This window comes from Sprattus sprattus (assembly GCF_963457725.1).
Source record: "Sprattus sprattus genome assembly, chromosome: 5".
Taxonomy (NCBI): domain Eukaryota; kingdom Metazoa; phylum Chordata; class Actinopteri; order Clupeiformes; family Clupeidae; genus Sprattus; species Sprattus sprattus.
In genome coordinates, this window is record NC_137924.1 from 18,727,939 (window position 1) to 18,754,714 (window position 26,776).

At 44.4% G+C, this 26,776-nt stretch overlaps 1 protein-coding gene across 2 annotated transcripts; it reads left to right on the top strand.

The window, feature by feature from the left end:
• Positions 1-1,241: 1,241 nt before the first annotated feature.
• On the top strand, positions 1,242-26,108 carry sestd1 (SEC14 and spectrin domains 1). Of its 2 annotated transcripts, none has more exons than XM_080838675.1 (19): positions 1,242-1,469; positions 3,158-3,226; positions 3,800-3,888; positions 4,936-5,044; positions 6,177-6,267; positions 7,784-7,897; positions 12,562-12,675; positions 13,682-13,776; positions 14,117-14,172; positions 15,666-15,880; positions 18,389-18,511; positions 20,062-20,256; positions 20,861-20,975; positions 21,395-21,554; positions 21,772-21,853; positions 21,965-22,087; positions 22,734-22,925; positions 24,064-24,185; positions 25,010-26,108. In XM_080838675.1, the coding sequence occupies exons 3-19, from the start codon at positions 3,819-3,821 to the stop codon at positions 25,164-25,166; spliced, it is 2,133 nt and encodes a 710-aa protein (XP_080694801.1). In that variant the 5' UTR covers positions 1,242-1,469; positions 3,158-3,226; positions 3,800-3,818; the 3' UTR covers positions 25,167-26,108. The 2 variants fall into 2 exon arrangements, with proteins under 2 accessions (XP_080694801.1, XP_080694802.1); XM_080838676.1 differs by lacking the exon at positions 1,242-1,469 and adding an exon at positions 1,630-1,690.
• The last annotated feature ends 668 nt before the right edge of the window (positions 26,109-26,776 follow it).

Here is a 26,776-nt window from a genome sequence, read left to right on the forward strand (position 1 = left end):
AAAGACTGATCCAATGAAAGTCTTCTATATAAAAAACACTAACTACCTCAGAGGAGCTTTTGTAATTGAGGCCAGTGGAACATTGTTGTGAGTTCCACAACTCCAAAACAAGCTATCATCATTATTTTAGACCAAGGTTTGAACATTTGGTTGGGACAATTAGAAACTGGCGAGTAATTTATTTCCCCCTCCCACAGACAGTCCAGAGCCTCTGTGGTTCCAACCAGCTGACTTTAATAATCTTAACCTAGACCATCTTCAAACCACAGCTGACCAGAACTGTGTTCCCCAAAGCATTTTTCAGGCTGACAATAGTTAATTAATGGACAATCATTTTGAACTCTATTCCTGTCACAAGTTATGTGCTGTTTTATCATACACCCAAACTTTTGTACAATTTAAAAGTGTACACAGAGGCAAACAGCTAGCTGTTAATGGCTGTATAATGGACGGAAATGAAACCTTGCTTATGCAACAGGAAAGGTCCTTCCTGATGCTAACTAGAGGCCTGGATAGAGCCTCTGAAAACTGGCAAAGAAGTGGCCTGTGTACTTGCAGAAACGTCGGAAACAACCAGCCTCAGACTATCATTTCTGGGTGAGGTGTATTCTGAGACAAACTCAGGTTCTGCCATTTATCTTGGTCCAATACGTTGGATGGTATTGTAGAAACCCATGCCACTACATGGTAACTGGTTTGATGTTATTAAATTCAGATCATTTGATCAAGTTTATTTCTTTGGGCACTTTTAAAAACTTGTCTGGACATGTTCAGGAGAACATGCTTGTACCTGACTATGTTGTGGCATCCAGTGATTGAAAATGGTGGAGTCTACTTCACCTTTCTTTATTGGAGCAATATGCACCATGACACTATATGGGTGGGTTGTCAGGGGCTGCAACAGGCCAAACCAATGCTCGAGTTTTACTACTTTTCATTCCAGTGGTCCCTTGACACACACTGATCGTAAAATAGTGGGCATATGCGACCAATTTACCATATTTTAATTCACGTAATATAAAATGTATGTGAATGTAACGATTTGGTTATTGTACAAATCATCTTTTCGATGCAATTGTACAACTTTTTTCGCTAGTGTTTTCTCTAGGCACTGGGCAAGGCTGCAACGGTCCCAGTCACCACCCACTTGATTAACTGTTCCTTTGCTGTGTATTCACTTGGGAGTGGCTACGTTGTCCTGAACCAGCCCACTCAAAACAAAACAATTGCAGTGAGTAGTTTACCTGACGTTAATTCTCTATTATTTTTGGTTCATTACAACGGGTATTTGATAGCCTCTCTCAAGAAGAAACGACGGGAAAAATACACGGGTTACTGTGCGCTGCAATCTCGGTACCAAATCTGCCAAGGGATCTATTCAACTATAATAACTGTAAATGCACATCTGCAAGACGCAAAGTCAACCACCCGAGACCTTCATCGATAAAGAGTGCCTACGCCTGTATATGGTACGTGTTTAATTATACTATGTAATTATTTTGCCTCAGTTTGTCAGTTACAGTGATGCAGCTGTTCTAGCTTCAAAGAAATAGGTCATTGTGTCGCCACACTGCAAAAGCGTAACATTATTGCCCCTCTTGCTCTGACGCTCATGCTAACTGCTACTGTAGCATACAGGGGTAACTAGGGAGAACCGCGTGCTGGTGTGGCTGTATTCATACGTGAATGGGTAAGGCTTATTATCTCAACTCTGTACTGTAGTGCTATCCGAACATGATGGCAATACGCCTGTAATGTGTTTCGTGAACTAATTCAGGGGGAAATACGCTTGTTTTAGTAGGCCATAGAGGTGGGTGCCGATTCGTTTGCAGGCTTTGTTTTGTGACCACGGATCCAATGAATCCAAGCAGGAACAGCAGTTTTCCACTTGGTTTCGCCAGCTAAGTTAACGCTAGCTCGCTGATATATGTGGAATTAGGTACATGTGTTCAGAGAATTGTCAAACATTTATATCGCTGTTGTTGACGGCCATTCACACATTCAGCTCTGGCAAGGCTTTATTTATGGAGGAGCGCCTAGTATGAATATAATTGGCGAGTAGCCTTCCTCTGAAAAGTAACGTTAGCCCTACAAAGACATCATTAACAGTGCGTTAAACGTTTGCTTGTTAACTCTTTTTGCTTGTCCTGCATGGAAATCTCAAACTTGGTTGTTCACCTTTAAAACTATAATTACAACGAAAGCATAAAACTGATGCGTCTGCTAGGTTAAACTAGTGGTTGTTTGCGTTTGGGTTGGAAAGCGAATAACCTATCGTAATGCATAGGCAACTATCAATTTGCATTTTTCATTCTAATTGTAGTGTAAGTCTTGAGTTTCAAAACAGTTGTATACCCTGGAAGAATGTCTGGAGATACATGGTGGTCTCTATTATTTTCCTTGTAGGTTATAGTACCGGAAGTGATAGTTTGTTCATTCAGGACCACGTCAGAAATAGTAAGCATTCGGCAGTCCTAACAGTATAGGGTAGCACATGCTTGTAGTGTCTCTATTTAAGTAGCTTATAAATTCTACACAAGAGTTTGTTTAGTAAACAAACATGTCGTTTGCGGTGGCGACACTGCATCAGTCGAGGAAAATGCTGCCTTGCCATGGAGATGTTTGCATTAGGAGGGATGTTACATTTAGCAGTGGATCAGCTTATGTGTAATTTAGGGCAGTTTGGTAGTATTTGCTTTTGCTACAGTTCATATGGATAATCCTAACTTCACTCTCCATGCCTTCTAAATAGGTCTATGTCCTAAACCTCAGCGGCCTTTTGCTGCTGAGTCCATGAAATATTTTTTTGTGTGTGTGACTGGGTTGTCTGGGTCCCCCTTCCTTTGAATGACACTGGGCGAAACTGGATCTAAATGCTGCTAGATGATTATTGGATGCTTACGCTAGAATTTTCACCCTAAGCAGTTTATCTGGAACTGTCTTCCCCTGCTTAATAAATCACTACGCTCCACATTTCAGAGTGATTGCTTCGCCCCTCCATAAGCACCAGCTAGAGATTGAGTTTGGTCGGATTCTCATCCGTCCACCAGCTCCTGTGTAGGCTATTCCTCTTCGGGAAAGGCATAATTACACACAGTGATTAGGAACAGGGTTGTGTTGACTTGTTTCTTTCTGAACTTTTGGACTTTCTTTGCAGAACATGGACAAGGAAGGATACGTGTGAAGAGGAAGATAGCAGAGATTTTCTCTCATTTTCATACTGAAGGTAGGTGATACAGTGTGTGGATGCATTTGGACTGTATCTAGTCACTTTCAGTCAGTTGCAGAATATGGGTTGAGAGTACAAGTATGCCACAGTTTATGTTAAGTCTGGTGGTTGAAAGAAGACAGAATGTAGAAGATAAACAACACAGTATATCAGTAGACAGTGGTGTTTCAACCTCCAGACTTAAAATCATACTGTGAAAATAAAATACATATGGTATGTCACATGAGATGAGTGGTGTGTATGAAAAATAGATATTTTATTACCCCTGCCCAGTCATAGCCTGTCTGTAAGACACTGAACTGAAACTGTGCATTGAGGTAGTCCTGTGAAGGGGTTTCTTTGATTCTGAGTAGCCTGATGACTAAGTTTTTGGTGTTTTCATGACTTAAAATGATTAAACATCCATGGCTTATGTACTAATACATGATGTCAGTATAATTAAGTTATTGTGTGGACAAAGTACATACTTTTGTCCCTTTAAGGTATTGGTTGTGTAAGAAGTACAATTCTATTTAGTATGATAGCTTTTACCATCATAAATGTCTGGCACTTACAAGTTTGTCCTCTAAGTTTCAGATCTTGTAACACAATGACCGACTCCACCATGGAAGCCACATCAATGCTGCCAGTCCTGAAGAAGAAACTGGCATTTTTGTCAGGTAATAATTGGGACCTCTTTCTGTAAAGTTAACTGAGCGAGGAACACATTAATGTTTCTGCAAAATATCCTGAAATGCTGTTTTCTTACAGTATGTCATATGTGTCAGTTATAACTTAATCACTAGACTTGCAAACCAGCTTTTAGCAAAGCACATGCACTACCTATCCAAAATGATGTCTTCATTCTAAAATATGCTAAATACTCTTTAATGAATTACTACAATGTTGCTATTAGCACTGGTTAAAAGGTTTCTAGGTCTTGGGCTCTCCCAGGCACTATATAATATATTAATACAATTAAAAACATGAGTGCCTAATGACTGATATCGACACTGCTTCTGAGTGCCACTGCCTTTTTAGGCATCTATCTCGTACTGCAGTACTCTGATGCACGGTTGCTCTGTACTGTGGCTGTTGTCCTGGAGTGAAGGTCATGGTCTTGCGTCACAGGCTTGTCTCAAGAGATGCACAGTCTGATCATGCACTCTGAAGGACACTTTACTCTACAGTGAGAGCATCACAATACAAGGATGTGCATGTTGTTCTGGCTGGGGTCGGTGCGTGTGTATAGATGTGTCAGATATGGTAATATTGAAACATTTGGCTGACCTTTGGGTTTAGCTGTTTTTAGTCACTGTAGCTAAATATGGCATTAGAACACTGTTATTAGCTCAAAGCATAGCTTAATTAGATTGCATGTTCTACATGACACACAGCAGGCAATCAGCAACATCCCAGTCTAACATTTTGGTTACAAAATCTTACCACTGAAACCATGTCTCATTATCCTCGAGGAATGCAATCTGGTCCTTTTAGCGACAGCTTTCTCGCCCATCGAAGCGACTCTAGCCCAAGTAGTGGAGTGAGAAATAAGGCTTATGAGTGTCTGCGGGACACGTTTTCTTTCGAGCACTTTGGCGTGGTTTTCTTGGAATGTTTGAGTCGGCTGTTATGACAGGGTTTTTCCTCTTGCTCTCAGTGGTCTCCGAGTCTCTGGCTCACGATGCACATATTTCCTGACTTGTTCGCTGTCGTTGTTTTTCCAGGAGGCAAAGATCGGCGCAGCGGCCTCATCCTCACCATACCACTATGCACGGAGCAGACCAGCATGGAGGAGCTCAGTGCCACACTGGACTACCTCCTTGGCATCCCCAGGTTAGCGACGCCCAGGTTACGCTAAAAGCCACCCATGGCTGCCACAACACCTGACGCCCGTTGCACATATTTCACTGTAAATCAGACTCTGCATTAAAATGCATCAACTTGCAGGAAAAACACTATTAATTTTACCTAATGTACCTCTACCACATTTCTTTTCTTTTTTTGTCTTCCCCTCCCAATTGTATTAACAAATGGACCAAGAGCTGCACTAATACATTATCCGGCTGACATTAGAGTATGGTCATATTGATTTTCCTGTGCCTCTGAAAGACTTTTTGGCTCCACTGTGGTAGTGGGGCCTTTGATAGCACTGACATATTGCTCTCCCAGGGACCACTATGCTCTGTTTGTATTGAACTGGTTATTTCATGCGTCAGAGACAGCTGAATTTATGTGAGCCACCCTGGTTGCCCGTTGACTCAAATGGTTCTGGCTTGTTAGGCAGAAAAGGCTGCAAGTCTCAAATATCGCTTATGGTGACATTGGGCATTTTTGTTTTGGCTCCATTCGGCCATGTGACATCGGGAATGTTTGACTTTAATCAGAGCTGCTGCCCTGGGTGCTCAGACGGCCTTTTGTGTGGCCTCACTTCATCTTTCCCCTCGAACCAAGTGGGTCGCCCTCATTGCATTTGGGCTTCCTGTCAAACCTCATAGCCCCTCTTCACTCAACTGAAGAGTCGGACCAAAGGGAAGTGACATTCAAATAACCCCCCAGACACACACACACACACACACACACACACACACACACACACACACACACACACACTTAAACACAATCCCCCATCTCTTCCTGCAGCTGAAACTGATGCCCCCACTTATATTTAGCTATGTTTGGGTTGGTTGCTTAGTCAACTGAAAACGGACATAAATCTGTCCAGTCGTCTGCTCTCCAGGGATTACTGGTCACCTAATTCTGGGAGAGCTCCATTGTACTTGCTGACCAGACATTTATCCCCTAATCAGCATGTGTTGGACAGTTTAAAAGGCAACAGGAAAACATATTTGCAGAACACGACAACAGAATATTTTCAGGGTTATTACTCATGACATTAATTCCTGTTATTTAACATTTGCTTATCCTCCCCCCTGTACTGTTTTCTCATTCTGTTTCCCCTAACCAGTGACAAGTGCAAAGCACGAGGATTCACGGTCATTGTGGATGGGAGGAAGTCACAGTGGAATATCGTGAAAACAGTGGTTCTGATGCTGCAGGTAAGATGGTTGCTGCGATGCTCTTAAGCCATAATGATGAACTGTAAGGTTTCCACACAGCGGGCGGATTAGTGCCGCTGGCTGACAGAAGGTAGCTGATTCTTCCTGCAGGTTTATGGTTCCCTCATGGCCACTTCCGAGTATGCTAGCAAGGCATCTGCTGCTGCCATTTGACTAATGAATTGTCCAATTCATGAATATTCGCAGTGGTCAGTGCAGAGGTACTTTAAGTAATCACATCACAAACTCAAAAAGAAAGAAGCATTTTATGAAAAGACAAAACAGTTGCTGGGTTCAGTTTTATCCAGACAAAAGCACCTCATTTCAGCAACTTGCGTGTCTAGTCGCGATTGGGAGTGCTTATTTTTCACACCATTTTTATAGACACGTGGAGCACAGGGCAGAATAACTGCAATAAACTCCTTTGTCTTTGACCTACTTGAGATGTTCCCCCAGCTCAGGGCCTTTTTGGCTCTAGAGTTTTTATTATGTTCTCCATGCTGTTCAAGGAGAAGTATTTCACCGCATGTCTCCATTTTGGTGGTTACTGAGATGGGGTAAAATGGTTTGCTTTTACAGCCGCACCAAAATCTAGATGGCAAAGTCAAAGAAGCAATTAAGGGAAACTGATTTAATCTGTAAGGTCCTGAATGTGATTAAATTACTCCACCAGTCTTCGATTCCTTCTGCAGATGATTTGCGGAGTTATTGCTCGTCGTGACATTTAGCGCTTCCTTCCTCTGAGTGAGGGTTACTTCAGCGATCCTGGGGAAAGCTGTGTCTCTCTCTCTCTCTCTCTCTCTCTCTCTCTCTCTCTCTCTCTCTCTCTCTCTCTCTCTCTCTCTCTCTCTCTCTCTCTGTGTTGACCCGCAGTCTGATGCGCTGGCCGAGGTAGTCGGGATCGTGCTGGCTGTGACCTGATTTTGTCAGTGCAGATTGAGAGCACTGTGCAAATGCGCTTGGCAGATCGCTAACTCCCTGGTTTTTCTGCCTGAGCTCTCTGAGTTGAGATTGAATGATTGTGTTTAAAAAAATAGAGAGAGAGAGAGAGAGAGAGAGAGAGAGAGAGAGAGAGAGAGAGAGAGAGAAAGGGTTGAGAGACTGTCCACCCAAATATGCCCACACTCGGCCTGTTTGGTTTTTAAAACATGGAGTCATGGCTCACAGCTGGATTTAATGGTCGCAAAGAGAAAACAAATGAGTCAACCAAAATGACCTGCCAGAAAGTTTGTTTTTAAGCACAATTTGGTTTAGTATTTCTGGGTTGTACAGCTTGGCTTGTTGTTTAAATTCGGTGGCACAGTAGATCATAGCACATTTAGGAACGATCATGCCCTTATCTTACCTAAGTTGTTCATGTGGTTTATGCTGGTGTCGCAAAAAAGAGAACTTGCTTTTTCCATCACATTTAAAATCCAGTCAAAAACATGGATTTGACAAGGATTTGAAAAGTGAAGTACTTTGTAAGCAAATCCTAAAAACTATTTACCGGGTCTTGGGGCCATTTCTGTTTCAGAATGTCATACCAGCAGAGGTGTCTTTGGTGTGTGTCGTGAAACCCGATGAATTCTGGGACAAGAAAGTCACCCACTTCTGTTTCTGGAAGGAAAAGGATCGTCTAGGCTTTGAGGTAAGCATCTTCACCCCCAACCCCATTAGTGTGGACTGTCCTTAGGCACTTCATGTCTGCATCCCTGGCTGCGCATCAGAGGATGTGCAGTGAAATTGCAATTATGTTTTCCCAGTGATGAGCTGATATGTTTGCTAATGGGTTGCATGGCATCAAGCAGACCAGGACATGCCTGCATTCTTTTGCAAAACACTGGTTCAGCAGTCTCGCTGTGAATTCATTTTGCACCTATAAATAAGTGCAAGGATGGCCACACTCTCTTCGGAGACATTCCCTCTCTAAACACTAATCTATTTAAATGTCACCTCTGGCTTTGTTGTAGTATCAACAATTGATGTCTACCGTAGTTTCCCTAGAGCTATGGTAAAGGCAGCAGTGCAAGCAATGAGGCTAGTTACATCCCAGAGGCTTCTTGTATGCATGTCAGTAATTGGCTTTATAGTTTAGGATTAATGGCGCTCCTTGTAATGAAATTACGCGTCTTCATTTACGGAGGTCTGGGACCTGGTTGCGATGCTAATGCCTTTAGGTTGCTATTTGAAATTCCTTGGCAAATTGCTCCGGATAGTTGGGAGCATTGACTAGCTCATCATGTCTTATGTGGATTGGGGGGGGGGGGGGGTCCTTCCTATCATAGCTGTGCTGACGTCGGTCTTTTTGTGCCGGTGCGTGGATCTGCAGTGTAGCCGACCAGAGCGTGCTTAGGGTGTTTGCTGCAGACGGTTTGTGCTGTGCAGTCAGATCAAGCCCTTTGGGGAGCATTCCGTGATCTCAGCTACTTAACTAGGTGAAAGGGGAGAATTGATCCAGGCTGGCATGGATTATAATACGCTGGCTGAATATTTGGTTCCTATTTGGCCTCATGAAGATGACTGAATTACCCAGACAGATTCTAGTCCCCAATTAAGTTTTAATTGGTGGTATTGCATGTGAATTAATGGACAATTTGAATGCATTTTTGGGAGGGTGAGCGAGGTGTTTGGGTACCTACCAAGCTGACTGTTTATAGGCAACTATTACATTGCCAAAGTCCACATGACCAGAGTAACCCACTCTTTAGCTAAAACAAGCTCCATAGCAGTGTGAGGTGACTAACGATGCCATCAGCAGCAGCAATGTTTCATCAGTTTTGTGGGATGATGCTCTCCACTGATAGTCAGTAGACGGCCTAAAGTTATGAATCACTACACTAACTTTAGCATAGATTTCGAATGAAACACGTGCAGCCTCATCCGAGCCGTCAGCTTGTCCTCTGCCTCATCCCTACTACAGTCTGACTAACTGGAGCATCATTGTGGTTGGCTCTTCGTCTCTTAATGCCTGTGGAGAGGACAGCGATGCGCTCCCCATGCATCCTTACCATCTGACAGGCTCTGGTAGTGGGGAGTTGGGTGGTGTGGGGAGGGGAGGGGGGGTGGGGGTGGTCTGCCGCAGTCAGTCAGGGCCAAGGTAAATGGGCATAAGTAGGGCTGACGAGACCAGGCTCATTTGTCTGACTGTCTGTCCCTCACCACGCTCTGTTTCAGCATGAACTAATAATGTCATGTTGCCTGGCAACAGTAATGTGCATCCAGACGAACAGGCGGGTGACGTGTCCAAAGAAGGAAAGTCACACCACTGTCTCCTGCATAGAGACCCATGTGTGTCTCTGTGTGTGTGTGTGTGTGTGTGTGTGTGTGTGTGTGTGTGTGTGTTTGTGTGTGCGCGTGCATGTATTTGCTCATCTGTGTGCTTGTTTGTTTGCACGCATGTGTGTGTGTTTGCGTGTGTGTGTCTGTGATCGTTTGAATGAGACTGAGTGTGTGTGTGTCCTGACACTGATTTTTCTCGGCTTTGCTGTTCAGATTTGTTTGTGCTCCAACTGTTCCTCCAGTGATCTGGGCCAGCAGTCCCCTCCAGCCTTTACCCCCATAACAAGCTTTCGCAAAACCAGATGGCACAGTTTTGGCAGAATAGGTCAATTTATCCCGAAAAGGGTCTTGAATGGGGATACTTGTGAAAACAACCGTTCATTACTGTGCTCTTGACCTACTTGAGGACATGGAGTGATGAATGGGTGTTTTCTCCTGGTGTGACTGACGAGGTGCGTAAGTGGCTTTCGAGCAGTGCAAGCGGCGTGGAAGCGATTGATCTCGAACCCACCACCAGAAGCCAGCCTGGCAGTAATGTGAGAGCATATGGAAATGCCAGCCCGACCTGGAAGCCCCTCGCAAGGAAACGGACCTTTCCTGTTTGCCATTCAGATCTCTCAGGACTTTCCAGCTATTTATAAGGGGCCGCATATTTCCGTTAATTGAACGGCATAATTAACTTAAAATTGTGGTTTTATTTTTTATTTCATTCTTTAGTAGGTTGTAGACCCAAGCTGCAGCATTGTGACTGCATGAAGGATTATTATCTTCAAAACTTCCTCTAAGTATTTTGAAACCAAGCTCAATCTGAGAATGATTAAAAATATATCAGACCAAGGAAAGAGACTTGGGTATCAGTTATAAGTGTGGGTTAAATATACAAATGTCACGATTCAGCAGTAATTTGATTTAATGCTACGCTGCGGAGAAACTACACTGCATAGAGGGTGATTGTGGGGAGGGGGAATCTGTTTTCATTTATGTCTTCTTTGAGCCTGCCTGTCGGAGGTTTGGCTGCTGTAGTCCTGCCTAATCTTCCGTGGAAATAATGTTTTATACCTTCGAGCCACATTTTTCCCTGCAAGATTGGCCAGATGAAAGCCTGAATGGCGATACTCTGCACTAAATCCACCGCCCCACGACCTCGTGTCCTCCGTTTGGAGGAAGTCTCATGCCGTTCGCTGTGTGGACTGAAGCTCGGCCATGAATATTTATAAAGGTGCGAACGTGTTGCAAAACATTAATAAACCCAAATTAGCACTTTGATTGTTTTCCGGGGCAGCACTACAATGACATTGCTCCCACCGTGGCTTTGGAGAGACAGCGAGGCTAAATATAAGCGCTGCTTAGAGAGCTAGAAGTAAATTCTGGGGCGTCCATCTCCCGGCCAGTGTGAAGGTGGGAGTGCTCAGCATCAGTTACAGCTACAGTTAACCTTGTGGATGTGTGAAACAAGGCTGGCAACCTCCCAAGGCACTGTTGATGATGCCTGCGTCTGCCCCCCTGCCTGCCACACGGGAAGTTCAGTGCCAAACGCCTGAGGTAGCTCAGAAAGTTGCCGTCTTAAAATACCTCCCTTTTAAATAGAGGGCTGAGGGCTGGATGCCTTCCAGTAAAGTCGAGTTTCAGAGGAGAGAACGCTCTATTTGTTTAGGCAAGGTCTCGTGGTTTTTCTAGGGATTTTTTTTTTCTTTTTGGTTCTATTTGAAATGGAAGGTAGGGTAATAATAACTCTTTTATGTAGTTGAACAGAAAACTTAATTTCTCCATGTGAACATGTGAATGTGAAAAACAAAGGAAGCAGTTGTGCTTTTCATACACTCCTATTTCTCAAAGTTCTCTCACAGTCCCCTTGCCATACCACTCACAACACTTACTAGGAGACGCATCGGTATAGCACATTTATTTGGTGACTTTTCCAGAAATATTCCTTTCTAGTACTCTGCATTAATAATTCAAGCAACATCTTTATGTAGTGTCAGTGTTGCAGGAAGGGGGAGGGGGAGAAACCGATAGAGAAGTCAAGACCGACCAGGTCCAACGTCCCTTCACGTGTGTTTTGTGGACCACTGTGCCGAGCTTTGTTGGTGTGCCTGTGTTAAGCAGCTGTGTTTGTGCGCACAGAGAGAGAGGGTGGTGCTGGTGGTGGGGGTGTCCCCCTGGCCTGTGTGTTGACTCAGCTGTGGTGATCTGCAAGGGGGGGCAGCTGTTGACTCCCATCCGCTGGTCGCGTCAGGGCGGACCTGCGCCTCAGCCTGGTGTCAGGAGGGAGAGAGGAAGTAAGTATGAGTCAGGTTAGAGACGAGAGCGTCAGACAGCTGAGGGAAGGGGGTGGAGGGGGCTGGGGTGCAGGAGGGGGACACACCTCTCAGACTCCCTGGGGCTTGCCCTCGTTATTCCTCTCTCTGTCTGTCCCTCTTGCCCTTTCGCTCCCTCTCTTCATTATGCTCTCTCACTCTTTCAGTCATTTTATTTGTCTGTCTGCACTCTTACTCTTCCCATCTCTCTCCTCTGCTCTTTCTCTCATTCTGTCATTCTCTCTTTCTCTTTTGTGCTTTCTTTCTCTCTCTCTCTCTCTCTCTCTCTCTCCCTCCCTCTCTCCTCTCTCTTTCTCCTCTCTCTCTCGCTTTCATATACATGGTCCACACGGGTCATCAGCGTTGGTGACATTTAGTGCTGGGCTGTAATTTAGACTGGGTGGGAAGGCCACCTCACCTGCTGTGTTTATCCATGGCCTTGCTTGACTGAGAATGGAAATATCAAATAAATTATTCATAGACGATTAACCTTGGGTGACATTTCTGTCACGGAGGGAGTGAGTTGTGTTGTTCCTGGCCAGACTAGGAAATGGTGCATCACGACGCATAGACTTTTCTGCAGAGTTGAACCATTAACCCATTCTCGTGGCTTACATGCGCTTTTGGTGTATTGAATGAGGTTATTGTTGAGCCTCTTTCGGCACCTGGGGGGAGGCATGTTTTTGTTTTTAATCTGCACAGCAGTCTCATCACTGTGTTCTCCTCTCTGCTTCAGGTCATTCTGGTGTCGGCCAACAAACTGACGCGCTACATTGAGCCGTGTCAGCTGACTGAAGAGTTTGGGGGGAGTCTTCTGTACGACCACATGGACTGGGTCAACAAAAGACTGGTGAGTCGCCGACAGGAGGAAAGCATCCTGCAACACTAAAGCCGGCACACACTGTCCACTTTTCTGTGGAGGCTAACCTTTCACGTGCTATCACTTTTTCTACAACAGCTAAGTAACTTACCGGTAGTTATTCTTCAGCAAAACATTAATACAGCTCTTTTTAGGGTCCCCGTCCACAGAACATTCCTATCACACACTGCCATTGCAATAGTAACCACATGTAATAATAATAAACTAAATTCCCAGATTGTCATGCGGTTGCCTATTTGATGGAGATGATCACAATAAGGAATCACTTTCATTAGGGGTGCAATTTTTGGAAATCAAAAACAGAGTCTGCTCTCTTCAGCCTTTTCCAAAAGTGGAAAATGACAAATGGAAGGTATCGACAAATGTATCGACAAAATCGAACAAATTCACACGATGGAGCAGTTTCATATATTAGAATTGAGTGCTTTTAAAATCATCATCAAAGAACTTCTGTTCTATTTCAAACAATTACTCATTTTAGCCAAAGTTTCATTGAACACATGCCGGCTGTTTTTCCCCTCTGCTTCCCTCAATCTGTTGCCACACTGCCTTTCCAATTTCCAGTCTTCATTCTCAGTCTTCAGTAGCCTGCACTTAGTGACTCAGTTCTGTGTAGCTGTTGAAATAATAATTTAGCAAATATTTTTCAGATGAAAATAAGCGAAGGCCTTGCAACAGTTCTGACCCGACCCTGTTCCATTAATCATCAGCAGTGTTCCCTGTATAATCTCCATGTTTACCGCACCTCGTCTTCATGTTTTATTCCATCTGATTGATTTCATCAGTCATGGTGAAAATAATTGGAAAATTTAGCAAATAATTGCCTTTATATATACAGTTTTATAAATGCCCGTTTTATATTTACCATATGTATTATATATATGGTAATACAAAGAAGATGCATGCATTTGAACAGTCCATGGCCCTTCATATCTCCTCCTCATCTTTTTCATCTAATTGTTTTGGTCCTGCTCAGGTCTTTGAGAAATTCACCAGGGAGTCCACATCCCTTTTGGACGAGTTAGCAGTCATCAATGAAAATGAGAAGTCCAACCAGCCAGACAAAGACAGGTGTGTTTCATCTCTTCACGCCACCCACTGGTCCCCAGTTAGGGCCTGAAGTACGGCAGGAGTTCAGGCTGTTTGTTTGGCTATCTCTAGTTTTTAAATCCTAATCTGTTTTTAAAATGGCTTTGGTTTTAATGGGCTGCTTGATTTAATGGGCTATTTAATTTCTACTTCTAAACTGCTTTTTGAACTTCAAACAAATCAGATGTTTTTAGAGATGCTTTCAAGACACTGCCATGTTTTCATTCCAGCACAACAACAAAGCATTGATATTCAATGTTTTTGTTCATCTGCCTCGCCAATCCACATAATTAACCTTCAGTTTCTTATTTTTTCCCAACAGACCACCAGATTGTAACGCCTTGCCATCATTTGACCCCGAAACTGTTTTACAAACAGGTAAGCATCGTCAACGCTTGAGTCACTCACAACCACAGACAATCCAGCACTTCTAAGCTTTACAGAATAAGAATACTCTTTGGCCAACTTCATCCCCCCTCCAGCCCATTTGCCAGTGAAACTTGCCACTGTGTCTCCGCAGTCTTTGCTGTGGCAGCAGTAAAGATATTTTTCCACTTTGCTCTTGGATTCCTAGCAGTTTTTTGGTGCTGGGGGTGTCTTCAGCACGTTACTCAAGCCGTTTTACTGCACTGAAAATATTTACCCAGGGCTACAGAAGGGGAGCCTGGAGCTGGCTGTGTGAAGGGCCCATTGTCTGGGCGCTGGTCAGTGTTTCTCTTGTACAGTGCTGCCCACTGAAGAAATGGCTTTGTGGAGCAGAGGTGACTCACCCCCCTGTGCTGATGGCTTCTATGATAATGAATGTTGTGAGAATCCCCCCCCCTCTCGCTCCCCGTCTTTCAGCTGTCGGTATATTTTGTCATGGAGCAGATGGGACTACAGGACAGATGTGAAATCAAACAAGAGTCTCTTGACAAGCAGGAGTTCTCTGTTCCCTTTTTTTCAGAGGTGTTTGTTGGGGCTTTTTTTCTTCTTCACTGAAATGTAACACGGTGACAGTAGCAACCCAGATTTGCTGAAAAATGTGAACAAATGAAGAGCGAGCTCCTCTGCCCCGGAAGAGCGCTTCCCCAGTGCGGCCCCTGTGACAGCTTTCTAGCTGAAATAATCTCATCGAGCAGGAGCGTTTTGCCATTCCTCACATTTGCATCAGTCACGCTAACACCTTTGCTTCAGCTCTGTCTCTACCAGAGAACCTCTCCTCTCCTTTTTTTGTTTTGTTTCATTCCACTGCGGCTTTTGCCTTTTCTTTCGGTGCGCCAACCCTTCTCATTGATAGTTTTGGTGCCCCTTCATCTTGAATCCTGCGGCATGTTGTTAATCCCTTCCCATCAGTGTTAATGTCTTTAAATCTCTCCCACTGCTCCTTCAGCGTGTAAAATACACATACACATACACCCAAACACACAGACACACAGACACACAAGCCCCTCTGAGGAACACAGCAGTATGCCAGTGCAGAGCTCTAAAGGATGCAGCATGTCAGACAGAATCTATTCTTTAGTTTGTCACATCTCCAAAACCATCCTTTTTTTCGTTTTCCTTTAGCCAGATGCTGGGATTTATTCCAAGAGCCCACAGACAGTACAGTAAAGCCAACCAGTGTTTGTGCTCCCAGGGAATTGAGCCTTGCTATGTTGTTGTTGTTGTTGTTTTGGTTGTTAGCACCATGCTCTATTAGGTGAACCATGGGAGCACCCTCTGTATCCGCCCCATCTGATTTATCATCCTCATTCTGACCTTGTCTTTGGACTCTTGTTTTAACTCCTGTTCCCTGTGTTATCCTTTCATTTTTCTCCCCTCTATATTCCTTCACTATTCCTCCTTTCCCAACCCTCTCTTCTCCTCTCCCTCTCTCTCTCTCTCTTTAGGCCACGAGTTGCTGTCGGAGCTGCAGCAGCGGCGCTTCAACGGCTCGGAGGGCGGCGGCACGGCCTGGTCGCCCATGGACGATGAGCTGCTGGCACAGCCGCAGGTGATGAAGCTGCTGGACTCGCTGCGGGAGGAGTACACAAAGTACCAGGAGGTGTGCCGGCAGCGCAGTAAGCGCTCACAGCTGGAGGAGATCCAGACCAAGGTCATGCAGGTAGGGGTAAAGACCACTCCGCCGCTTGGCTCATCATGGAAGTGATGTGAAATAGGATAATGGATGGAGGCGGATAAAAGTGCAGTCAGCAGTATCATGTCTAAAAACTGACGTGGCAATGACGTGATGTGACTTGATATGCAAGCAAGTGTTGTTTTCCTTTTCTTTTTTTTTAATGTTTTTTTTTTTAACCAGTAGCAACTTAAATAAAATACCTCTTGAGATGGGTTGACTTCTTTGCGCAGAGCTACCAGACATTGCTCTTAAAAAAACTGTGATCAAGATGTATGGAATTAGCCCTGGCATTGCCATTTCTGAATTGGTTATTCATTCCCCTTTAAAATGCCTCCCACTAGATTTTATCCTCCCAAAGAAAATGCTGTGTACTGCACCTTTAAGGACATGGTAATATGTCCATCAACGCATGACCTGTCAACTGAACTAAATTAAAAACTGTCTGGTAAATGCTCAAATTTCATTGCTGTTTGCCAGCTCATGGATGTTTCGGCTGTGTGTTATTAGAGGCTGCCCTGCCAGCCTTTGAGCCGTGCCTCGCATGTAGGATGTGGTCAGCTTCCATCTGAAGGCCATGGTGGTTTAGTCATTTGAGAACTGAGGGAATCGACCCACAAGTTTAAACATTAAGCCAAAAGTCCTTGAGCCTGCACAGAGCAGGAAGAGTCGATGAGGCAGCCTCTTCGATTTAAAACGTTTTAACGTTTTTAGTACAGTTCACTGTTTCTCTCTGAATGCATTGTTGTTGGCTAAGCATACCTGCACAATTTGACCCTCAGTCCCAATAAGCTTGGTATGAAAAACGATCTGTGGAGAACTATAGTTTAGACAAATAACATGGATGGAGCATGTCCTCGAGGTTAAACTGCAGCAAAAAATGCTGTTGTGAGCCCTCACTATGCAGGAAGTGTGGATGCAGCCCCTTCCCCAAAACAAAAACAAGTATTTCTCTCACCTTTTAAATAGTATTGAGTAAATCTATTTGGAACCGATTAGAGACGACAGTAGTGTGGAAGCGGTCACCAGACATTCTTGGCCATGTGTTTCAATGCACCACTGTGGATGTGTGTTTTATAAGTTATATCTGTGTGTGTCTGTGGTGGTGCCAACTGAAAAGTCCTTTGATTTATCATTGCCTGGTGTAACCTTGGTCTCACGGATGCCTGTATTAGCTCTGCATTTCTAAAGATTACTGTGGCCATTCCCACAAGATCGTTCATTCTCAAAACGCTTCCTCGCTGCCAGGCTGTCTTGCTGTATGTAAGATATTAACGGCTATTACTGTTGTCTTTGGTGGTCTGACAGCGTTGGCCCAAAGGCGGAGTACGTAGTGTGCTTCTTTTCAGAGTATTTCATGGATCATGGACTCCCTCTTTCTCTGTGTGTGTCCTTGGAAATAAAAGATCCAGAAAAAAATACCCCCCCCCCCCCCCCCTGCATTTCTTGATGCTGTGCTCTCAAAAGCAGCCACCCCTGCCACAAAGTGAGCTAGTCAAACAGTTCCGCTAAGCCTCAGATAAGATGCCAGCACTGGCGTTGTCATGTTATTTCATGATGAGAAGTGTGTCAAATGTGAGACCTTTTTTTGCCTCTCCAAAAAAAAAAGGAATCCAGTCAATCTAAATTGAATGTCTGTTACCATGGCGACGGAGATGTCAGGTGGCGGCGCTTCAGTAAAAGTGAACGAAACAGCATTTGGCTGAAGGGGTTTGGCCTAGTTCTTATCTGCAGTCGAAAAAAAATGCCCTGGTGTGTGTGTGTGTGTGTGTGTGTGTGTGTGTGTGTGTGTGTGTGTGTGTGTGTGTGTGTGTGTGTGTGTGTGTGTGTGTGTGTGTGTGTGTGTGTGTGTGAGGGGCGGGGGGTGTTTGTGCGGTTTGTAAGCCTAATAGCTCGGAGCCGTTGGAGACGGGAGCGAGGACTTGCCTTGCCTTCGCCAGGGAAAGGGGACGCGGCCCCCGAGAAACGGCTCTGTCATCCGCCAACAATGAGCCGCTTCATCACCCTTCCTCCCCTCAAAGAGCCCAGTCCCTCCAGCTGCTTCCCAGTCAGTTCCAAACACTCCACTTATTTATTTCACACTCCGAGTGAGACAAATCGCTCCGCAGGGGTGCCATACCTGTACTCGGCCACAGATGCCTGTTTAAGGCAAAAACGAGGCCAGTTTAAGCCTTTTGTCATCATGTAACATCTGTGCTGTTGATTTGTGTGTTGCATCACTACGTTCTGCTCTGTTGCATGCCATTATGAAAACCTACAGTATTTGTCATTTCGAGTCTGCCTGGGTATTTGCATTCAAGTGTTTCTCAAGGCAACCTGGAGTCTCTCATCTGAGTCATCTCTTTGGTTGTATCATCTCCTCCTTATTTTTAATGATATCCAATTAAGGCTCCCTCCTGTTTCACCTGCAGGGGGGCGTGTGTGTGTGTGTGTGTGTGTGTGTGTGTGTCTCTGTGTGTCTGCGCAGTAATTAAGAGCCTTTTTTGCTCTGTGCAGGTTGTGAACTGGCTGGAGGGTCCAGGCACCGAGCAGCTCCGCGCCCAGTGGGCGATCGGGGACTCCATCCGGGCCTCGCAGGCCCTGCAGCAGAAGCACGAGGAGATCGAGAGCCAGCACAGCGTAAGAATCCAACCCCTCTGTTCCTCCCTCTCCCTCTTCCTCCCGTCCTGCATGATGTGTCTCTCAGCCAAGGAAAAATCATCAAAGGCAGATCAGTACCTTTACCAGATACTTACCTTAGGGAACAAATTGTAGTATATTGTTGTATAATATTTGTTACTAACACATCTCAGGAAATTATTAAAAATCCATGTGAGAATATTTGTATGCGTTAATATTTGGAGACGGCATGACAAAAGCTCTCTTCCTCTGGTCTTGATTGAGGGTCTAACCTTGTCTGCCTGAGCTCTGGCTCAACCAGCTGGAAATCCCAAATACTGCAGTTGGTTGCACCGGCTAATACACTTAGTGGATACAGTAATATACCTGAGTAGCTATGGAGATCTGCTGACACCCTTTCCTTTTAGCTTGCACTTAGTCATAGGATGAGCCCCTGCCCCTGAAAAAACTATGAGATTGTATCGTCTGGCGTGCCAGTGGTGGTGCATTGGCTCAGGGTGGAGGCGTTTTTATCTCTCAGCCCCCCAGTCATCTCATAAGCTGGATTTTTAATTAACATGGAAGCGAGCAGGAAAAGAGGCAAAAAAAAATCGAATCTCAAGTGCAGAGAAGATCATTCGATATCAGTGGATCACTTCTCTCATTTTGTGTGTCATTTGTGTCCAGTAGGGGGCGGTATTACGTAATGTCTTAATTGGAAAGAGTTCAGCTGGTGCTACGGACTTGATGCCCTCCGCAGGCAGGCCAAAATGTAATTAACACCCAGTTTATCCATGCGCCAGAAGGTTATTTATCTGCTCAAAATGGCCCATTTTCATTCTGGATAAAGCAACTCTTTTTTTGGCAGTGTTCAGAGAACAGCCAGAAAGTATGTCCAAATTCCTCTGATTTAGTTAAATCATGTGTGCTAATGCATGGTAATGCAGCTCTCTGTAATGCTCTGTAATGCTGTGTGCATTCGGAGGGATAATAGTTTAAATTATATTTAGTCTAGATTTAATATTTCTCACGCCTGTGATGACTGTAGTCGTCTGTAATGGCCAAAGTACTGGCTGTCTCTTAAGTGTATTTTAGTCTGTGCTGGGTGAGATGCTGTGCTGTAATGGTCATGGCACAGGATTTTCCACAGGAGTGGCTTGTTGCTGGAGAATGTCCCTCTCTGTTGTGGGTATGGTGTTGGTGTGTATCAAATGCCTGTGTAGGATGTGCTACTCAACTCTGACCTGCTTCCCACAGGACTGTCCTGTGGTATGTAGTGTAGTTTATTGACCTATTCATTAATATGATGTGTCTTAACATGAGATAATATGTCATATGAAATATCCCCAGCAATGGCCCTCCTTTAGCCTATGGGGGGTGTTTTTTTTTAAGTTATACCTGTTCTGGATGTACCCTTATGCTATAACAAGTCATGCCACTAGTCTTCTCACAGGAGTGACTTGTGGTATGTGTTGTGTTTTTTTTTACATGTCCTCTTTGTAAATGCCCATGTTGGGTGTACTGCTATGCTGTGACTGCATCTAACGACGCTGCTGCTGCTGTTCTCGCAGGAGTGGTTTGCGGTGTACGTGGAGCTGAACCAGCAGATCGCTGCTCTGCTGAGCGCCGGCGACGAGGAGGACCTGCTGGAGCTGAAGGCGCTGCAGCAGCAGCTGAGTGACGTCTGCTACAGACAGGCCAGCCAACTGGAGTCCAGGCAGAACGTGCTGCAGTCCGCCCACGAGTTCCACGGCACCGCCCAGGACGTAAGTCTCACTGCTGCAAAACACTCCCCTGTAACGCCTGCAGAACGTACTAAACCGACATGTCTGAATTGCTGCGCTGTCAAGCGCTTCGAGACCATGTCTGCTGTCAGTGGTCGTTCAGTGTTCATATTTAGGCGATAAGTGACATGCATTATCATCTTTAATCCAAAAAGGATGGTTGTCTGAGAAGGGGGATGGTTTCACCCTGCACCCCCTTCAGCCTTGTTTATTTATAATGGCACGATATTAAAAGCTGAATTAAATTGAAGTAATTTGAATCAAAATTGAAATGGTAAAATATTTTCCATGTTTTTGCGTCTTTGATACACTGGGACCTCTGATTTCACTCCGATTAACTGAACCTCTTGACTCAAAAACTGCACTAATTAGCAGATCATTATTATTACTAATGCAGCCTGCTGTGGGAGGACTTCTTCCCTTTCTGTCCTCATTACCATCCACTTCCAGACGCTGTAAACTCACAAACGTGCGCGCAGCAGGGCGCCCGCTTTAAACGCTCGCCTTGCCTTTGAATGGTGTGATTATGAATGCAGCGGTGGCGCTGGCTAACGTTCCGGTGCCTTCTCTCCCCACCCTCCCACAGCTGTCCCAGCAGCTGGACGGGCTGCTCGGCATGCTCTGCGCCGACGTTGCCCCCGCTGACGGAGCCGCCATCCAGCAGACCCTCAAGCACCTGGAAGAGAAGCTCAAGAGCGTGGGTGAGGAGGATGCGTATGTTTTAGTGCATTCGCTGTGCTCACTGGGCCCCGTCACGGCTCCCCCTGTCAGGAATATCAATGATGTGCCTTCAAGTTTTACTGTATGGCATTGGGTTAGTTATTAACTGACACTTCAATAGGGACATTGTAGGTGTTTTAGCACCTGCTGTTGGAAATGTATACTTTTATTCATCCTCGTATGTCTGTGTTGGCCGTGGTGCTCCGTGGTCCCAATATCTATGACGTGAGACTTGCGTGACTTATTTGTTATTTATTGGTAAAAAAGTGTAAATTGATGCTTGATGGGGAAAATTAAATCATCTGCTGTTTTGTGTGATTTTCTTTGGTTTATTTGTGTATGATTTGATGGAAGTGTTGGCTTGTTGTGGTTCACTGATGTTCCTCAAATCCTCCTGTAGATGGCGCTCTGCAGGGTCTGAAGGAGAAGGGTCAGGTTTTACAGGATCAAATGTCCAATCAGGCCTCCTGGTCGTATGAGAAAGACACTCCACAAGACAACAAGGAAAACGTTGACCACATTCACGGCGTCATGGAGGACATGCAGCTCCGCAAACAAAGGTCAGTTAGACAGTAAGCCTTGTAGGCCACTCGGAAGGACACAAGTGCAGGATTGAGCCATTTGTCCATCTTCTCAGTAGCAGAATTGCCTGTGGAACCTATTTCTCTCAGTTCACCACAGGATTTGTGAAATAAAACGCTCTACTAAATAAAAATGAAATAAAAACCTCTTCATGTGTGAGGTCTGTGTTGATAATCGTGCTATGTCGCCTCCCAGGTGTGAAGATATGGTGGATGTCAGGAGGCTGAAGATGCTTCAGATGGTCCAGCTCTTCAAGTGTGAAGAGGACGCCTCACAAGTCAGTTCCGTTTGACTGCCTTTTTCTCACTGCTGAGGAACATTTCGAGGCGAGTCTTTGATGTTAACTTGTGAGCTTTTCCTCTATCTCTCCTGTGTTCTCTTTGCTTAGGCAGTGGAGTGGCTGGGGGAGCTCCTGGATGCTCTGCTGAAGACCCACCTGAGACTGGGAGATGACTCACAGGAGACCAAAGTGCTCCTGGAGAAGCACAAAAAATTTGTGGATGTTGCACAGGTACAATAATAAGCAAAACCATCACTGTTATATCACTCCTGTATGTTTTTGAATAATTCTGAAAAAAAAAAAGTAAGTAATGTGCGTTGTCGCTTGCATGTTTAGCCTAATCTCTAAGATGAACTTGCTTGCAGAAAACTCATGTCTTTTAAATTAAGAGCTCAGTAGGTCAATGAGGTCTTTGATGGTGGTGTTGGTGTATTTTACCCATGACTCATGCATGCATATCTAAGTCTCTACATCTCAGTACTGTTAAACTGTCTTTGTCTGTGTTGCGAACAGAACAGTAATTGACAATTATGTCTGCTCTACCTGCACTGGAACACCTATGTCACCTATGGCAGGATGCATCACTGTTGGACTGTATAATTGATTTGTTGTATAATTTATTGAGTTTCAGGTTGTTTTGCAAATTATTTCACTACAGCACCTGTGACTTGCTGTAAAGATGGTGTAGTTTCAGCTTGTGATTCTTAGCAGAAACATCCTTGTCCTTGATGTTGAGTGTATCTTGTGGTGCATAGCAGTCCTTGACGTGTGTGTGTGTGTGTGTGTGTGTGTGTGTGTGTGTGTGTGTGTGTGTGTGTGTGTGTGTGTGTGTGTGTGTGTGTGTGTGTGTGTGTGTGTGTGTGTGTGTGTGTTCCAGAGCACCTATGACTACGGCAGGCAGCTGCTCCAGGCCACGGTGGTCCTCTGCCAGTCCCTGCGCTGCACCACGCGCTCCTCGGGCGACACACTGCCCCGACTGAACCGTGTGTGGAAGCAGTTCTCTGTCACCTCTGAGGAGCGCGTGCACAGGCTGGAGATGGCCAGCTCCTTCCACGTCTCTGCAGAAAAGGTGCGCGCAGCACGTGTGTAGTGTAGCACACTGTTCTTGAACTTTTTTCTGGGACATTTCAATGTTTATTTTTTCACTTTTTATGACTGGATGATTGTAGTTGTCAATGAAGAGGGATGATGATAAACATGCACTCTTCATGCTCGGCCCCATGTCTACACTACATGTCTGTAGACGGCTCACTCAGATTTTTAGAATCAGAACTTCAGCAAAAGCACCACTCACCTTCACCACTGAATATGCACTGCTACTTTTTGTTAGAGGTAGATTGAATTGTAAAAATGTACAACACACTAATCATTCCTGCCCAAATATTGGTTGTCCTCAAATTTGCACCAAATTATCTGTCTCTGTGAGACCCACATCTTACCAGCAAGAACACCAACTGGCAATTGTTCCTGTAACTAATGGCAGCTGTATTACACTTGTGTTATGACAGAGTGGGGATGGCAGAACAAAGCAGCAGCGTGAGGCCCTAATGATTTGAATACCTCTGTTTCAACCCCTTTCCTTTCAACTGAACCACGTTTGAAAGTTTTGAGTCAGTCATTATGTCTGATCTCTATCTCTAGAATGCCGGCAGAAAAAGAAAAAAAAGGGAATATTCAACAAAGGCAGATTCATCTCCGGGGGGAAATAATGGGAAAATTGTAGCTATGAAGAATGAAGAAATGTATTGTTATTTGTAGACGTGGTTCCTGTTTGCTTTCAAGTCTTTTATCTGCTAGGTCTCTATTATCTGTTATTTTAATGCTGTTTACGTACGAATATGGATTTTGTTATCATCGTCGACAAATTACCTCCTGTATTTAAGTCGATTGAAAAACTGAACTTGAAGCTGTCTGAAAAGAGCAAACCATGTCTTGGCCATCGCTACATGGGGGAAAACACAGAAAGGAAAAAAACTACATTATTTAGATAAAGGAACCACGGAATGTGCTCTGGCCTTCAAAGTGTCTGAAATTCTCCAGCCTTTGCACTCAGTGATTGTAAGCGCCTGTGAAGTCTCAAACATTAAAGTTCTCCCCTCCTTCTCCCTCTCCTCCTCTTTTTTCCTCCCTCCTCCTCTCCTCTTTCTCTCTCCCTTTCTCTTTTTTCTTCTCTGGATTTCCATTACCTCCGGGCTCCTTAATCTCAGCTGCTGAAAGAGAGCCCAGAGCAGGCTGAGCTCATGTTGGACCTGGAGATGTGCGAGGAGGTGGTGGCGCTGGGGAAGTCTCTCCTGGACCGGCTCACCGTTCCTGTCATATTCCCAGACGGGTAAGTGCTCACCGTGCCGGTCATATTCCCAGACGGGTAAGCGCTCACCGTTCCCGTCATATTCCCAGACGGGTAGGAGCTGAGAGTGGGGCTAAGAGCATCGCGCAGGCCCTGCTGAGCTTTTTAATCCTCTGGTTAGGCACAGCTCCCCGGCTGTGTAGTCACTCACTCACGCCATTATGTGCCATTTGAAATGTATCAGCGACACACACACACACACAGAATATTTTCCTCCCTTTGTGTTCCCTCGTTTCCTCTGCCTATTTTTAGCACTGTATAGTATTTCTCGACAACGCAGAGGGGTATGTCTGTCTAATGCTAATGGGCCTGTAAAGATGTCTATAGTAAATTTGCTATAGTTCGGTTACAATAGGTGGTGTTTTCAGTGATGGTTGTGTGCTAAACACATGTTGAAATCAGGCACAGCATACATTTTATTTGCTCTAGCATTTTGAGGACTGTTTGTTTGTCAGGCAGACGTTGCAGAATGTTGATTGTTTGTGTGAGTCTTTCATTTGTGCTTCGGTGTAATTTGTCTCTTGTTAAAAACAATAGTAACAGCTCAAGATGTTCAGGCAAGTTGAAAGCCATTCAACTCAGACATTCTTTTTTTCTCTCCCTTTCTCTCTGACTTTCTCTGTTTCTCTCCCTCTTTGTATTCCTTTCTCTCATCCCATGCACTTTCTTTGTCTTTCTCTGAATGACTGTCTCACACTCACTTCCTCTCTTCTTTCCACTCTCTGCTATCTCTCCATTTCTCTCTCTCTCATCTCCCTCCATGTTCCTCCCCCTATCCCCTGCTCCATTATCTCCTCCTGGAGCAGGAGTGAGCACTTCTTTGGCAGCCCTGGCGACATGGCGTCATCTGCGGAGAACATCCGGGAGAAGATGAAGGTGGTGGAGGAGAAGAGGGTCCAGCTGGAGGAGGAAGAGCCACTGCAAGACGAGGAAGCACTAGAGACTGATTCACAGGAGAGCTAATGCCGCCTCAGTCGTGCATCGTGACCCCCATACTACCCCCTGAGGGGAACCTGGGCACCTCTTCCGGAAAATCGCCTCACCCTTGCGTGCTCTAGGTGTCGGTTCAATTTTTTTGGGTGGGGTGACGTCGGTACGCTCACGCTCCTACCATCTCAGTTTTACGCTGCCTTTGCCAGGTCATCTTAACTTACCGAGTGCTGTTAAAGATAGACAGCTCGCCGAAATCCCCTACATTGCTTTCAGTACATGAAAAAAAAGACATCCCAAAAAAAAAGGAACAGGAAAGACTGCACTGAACTTCCTCCCCCTTTAAAGCTTTACCTTTGCTTACTGGCACATGTCTTTTGTAGGCTGGTGACTCAAGCTTTTTTTACGGTGCAACTAAACCTGTAGAATGTACCGGAAGCACCAGGTCTGGCTTGGTTTTAACCTGGTGCTGTAGAGTTTCTTGGCCTTTTGGCAAACTTCTCAATTGACAGTAAGCAATGTATTTTGTATTTCTGTTCTGTTGCTTCCTGTTTTGCAGTACTTCGGTGTACATGAGTACCTAAACAGAACTCTTTATTAATTTTTTTTATCGTGCCAATGCAAGAACATAAGGCCTTTAAATTGGACACAAACTGCCAACCTAACTGGTTAAAGTTCAAACAACTATGTGATAATGGAAGACCTCAACTAGCCTATAAAGATAATTAGCAGAAAATGTTAGTTGTGTGTATCAAGGTACAATATAAAAACAAAGCCTTGTTGAAATCCTAGGTTAGAACTGTGGCTTCAAGCTTTGTTTTGAAAAATAAAATGTGAAACACAAATTATGTTGCTCATCTCATAATTGTCCCTCTAATATGTACTTTTCCTGCTTATCGGAGCATGCTGTTATAATAATTCCATATTTATTTTGTTTTGTATTTTTAATTGACATGCCATTAAATTTGTACAAACCTTGGCATTTTTACATTTTAAGCTAATTATGTGTTTTATGAACACATGGGTTGCAAGAAATAAATTGGCAGATGAACAGCAAACTGAGGAGAAATATGCTTATTTTTGTGTGTGCTTAATTTGTTTCTGTGTGTTTTCTTCCTGTACAGACAATTAATGAAGTTTTTCTACAGTTATTTTTGTTGTTGATTTATTTTGTTTTGGGGGTGGCATACATCAGATACAGTATATGCGTTACTTTTCATCTCTTAAATAATGAAACACTTTTCATTCATATACCTGATTACTTCAGTAATAACAGCTCTTCTCTGTGAGTGTAGATGTGGTACTATGTAGAGAATAGGGTAATTATTAATTCAATTTTCTGTTTATTGGGATGCATGGCAATAGGGTGTGAAAGGCCTATCACTCATTTCCATGTAAATCCAGAGAATAATGGAAGATTTTAAAGGACTTTGCTATTTTTAAATGATGTCTAATTAATATAAAGCGGATCTTTCAAGAGCTTAAAATTGGGATTCAGAGAAGACTTATTGTTTTTATGAAGTCAAGCTTCATTTTTTCAAACCCCTTTATTTCTTCTTTGGCTTTCACCGGTTCATGCCATAATTTTTGACAGCATGAAGGCCGATTATGTGGTCAAGCACATACAAACCGTTGTTTGTAGA

What these genes read in the sequence shown, in the direction of transcription:
- sestd1 (XM_080838675.1), top strand. Translation starts at nt 3,819, where the DNA reads ATGACCGACTCCACCATGGAAGCCACATCAATGCTGCCAGTCCTGAAG. An exon ending in AGGATCGTCTAGGCTTTGAG is followed by an intron (nt 7,898 to 12,561) that starts GTAAGCATCTTC and finishes TCTCTGCTTCAG; the next exon opens with GTCATTCTGGTGTCGGCCAA. An exon ending in TCCACGGCACCGCCCAGGAC is followed by an intron (nt 20,257 to 20,860) that starts GTAAGTCTCACT and finishes ACCCTCCCACAG; the next exon opens with CTGTCCCAGCAGCTGGACGG.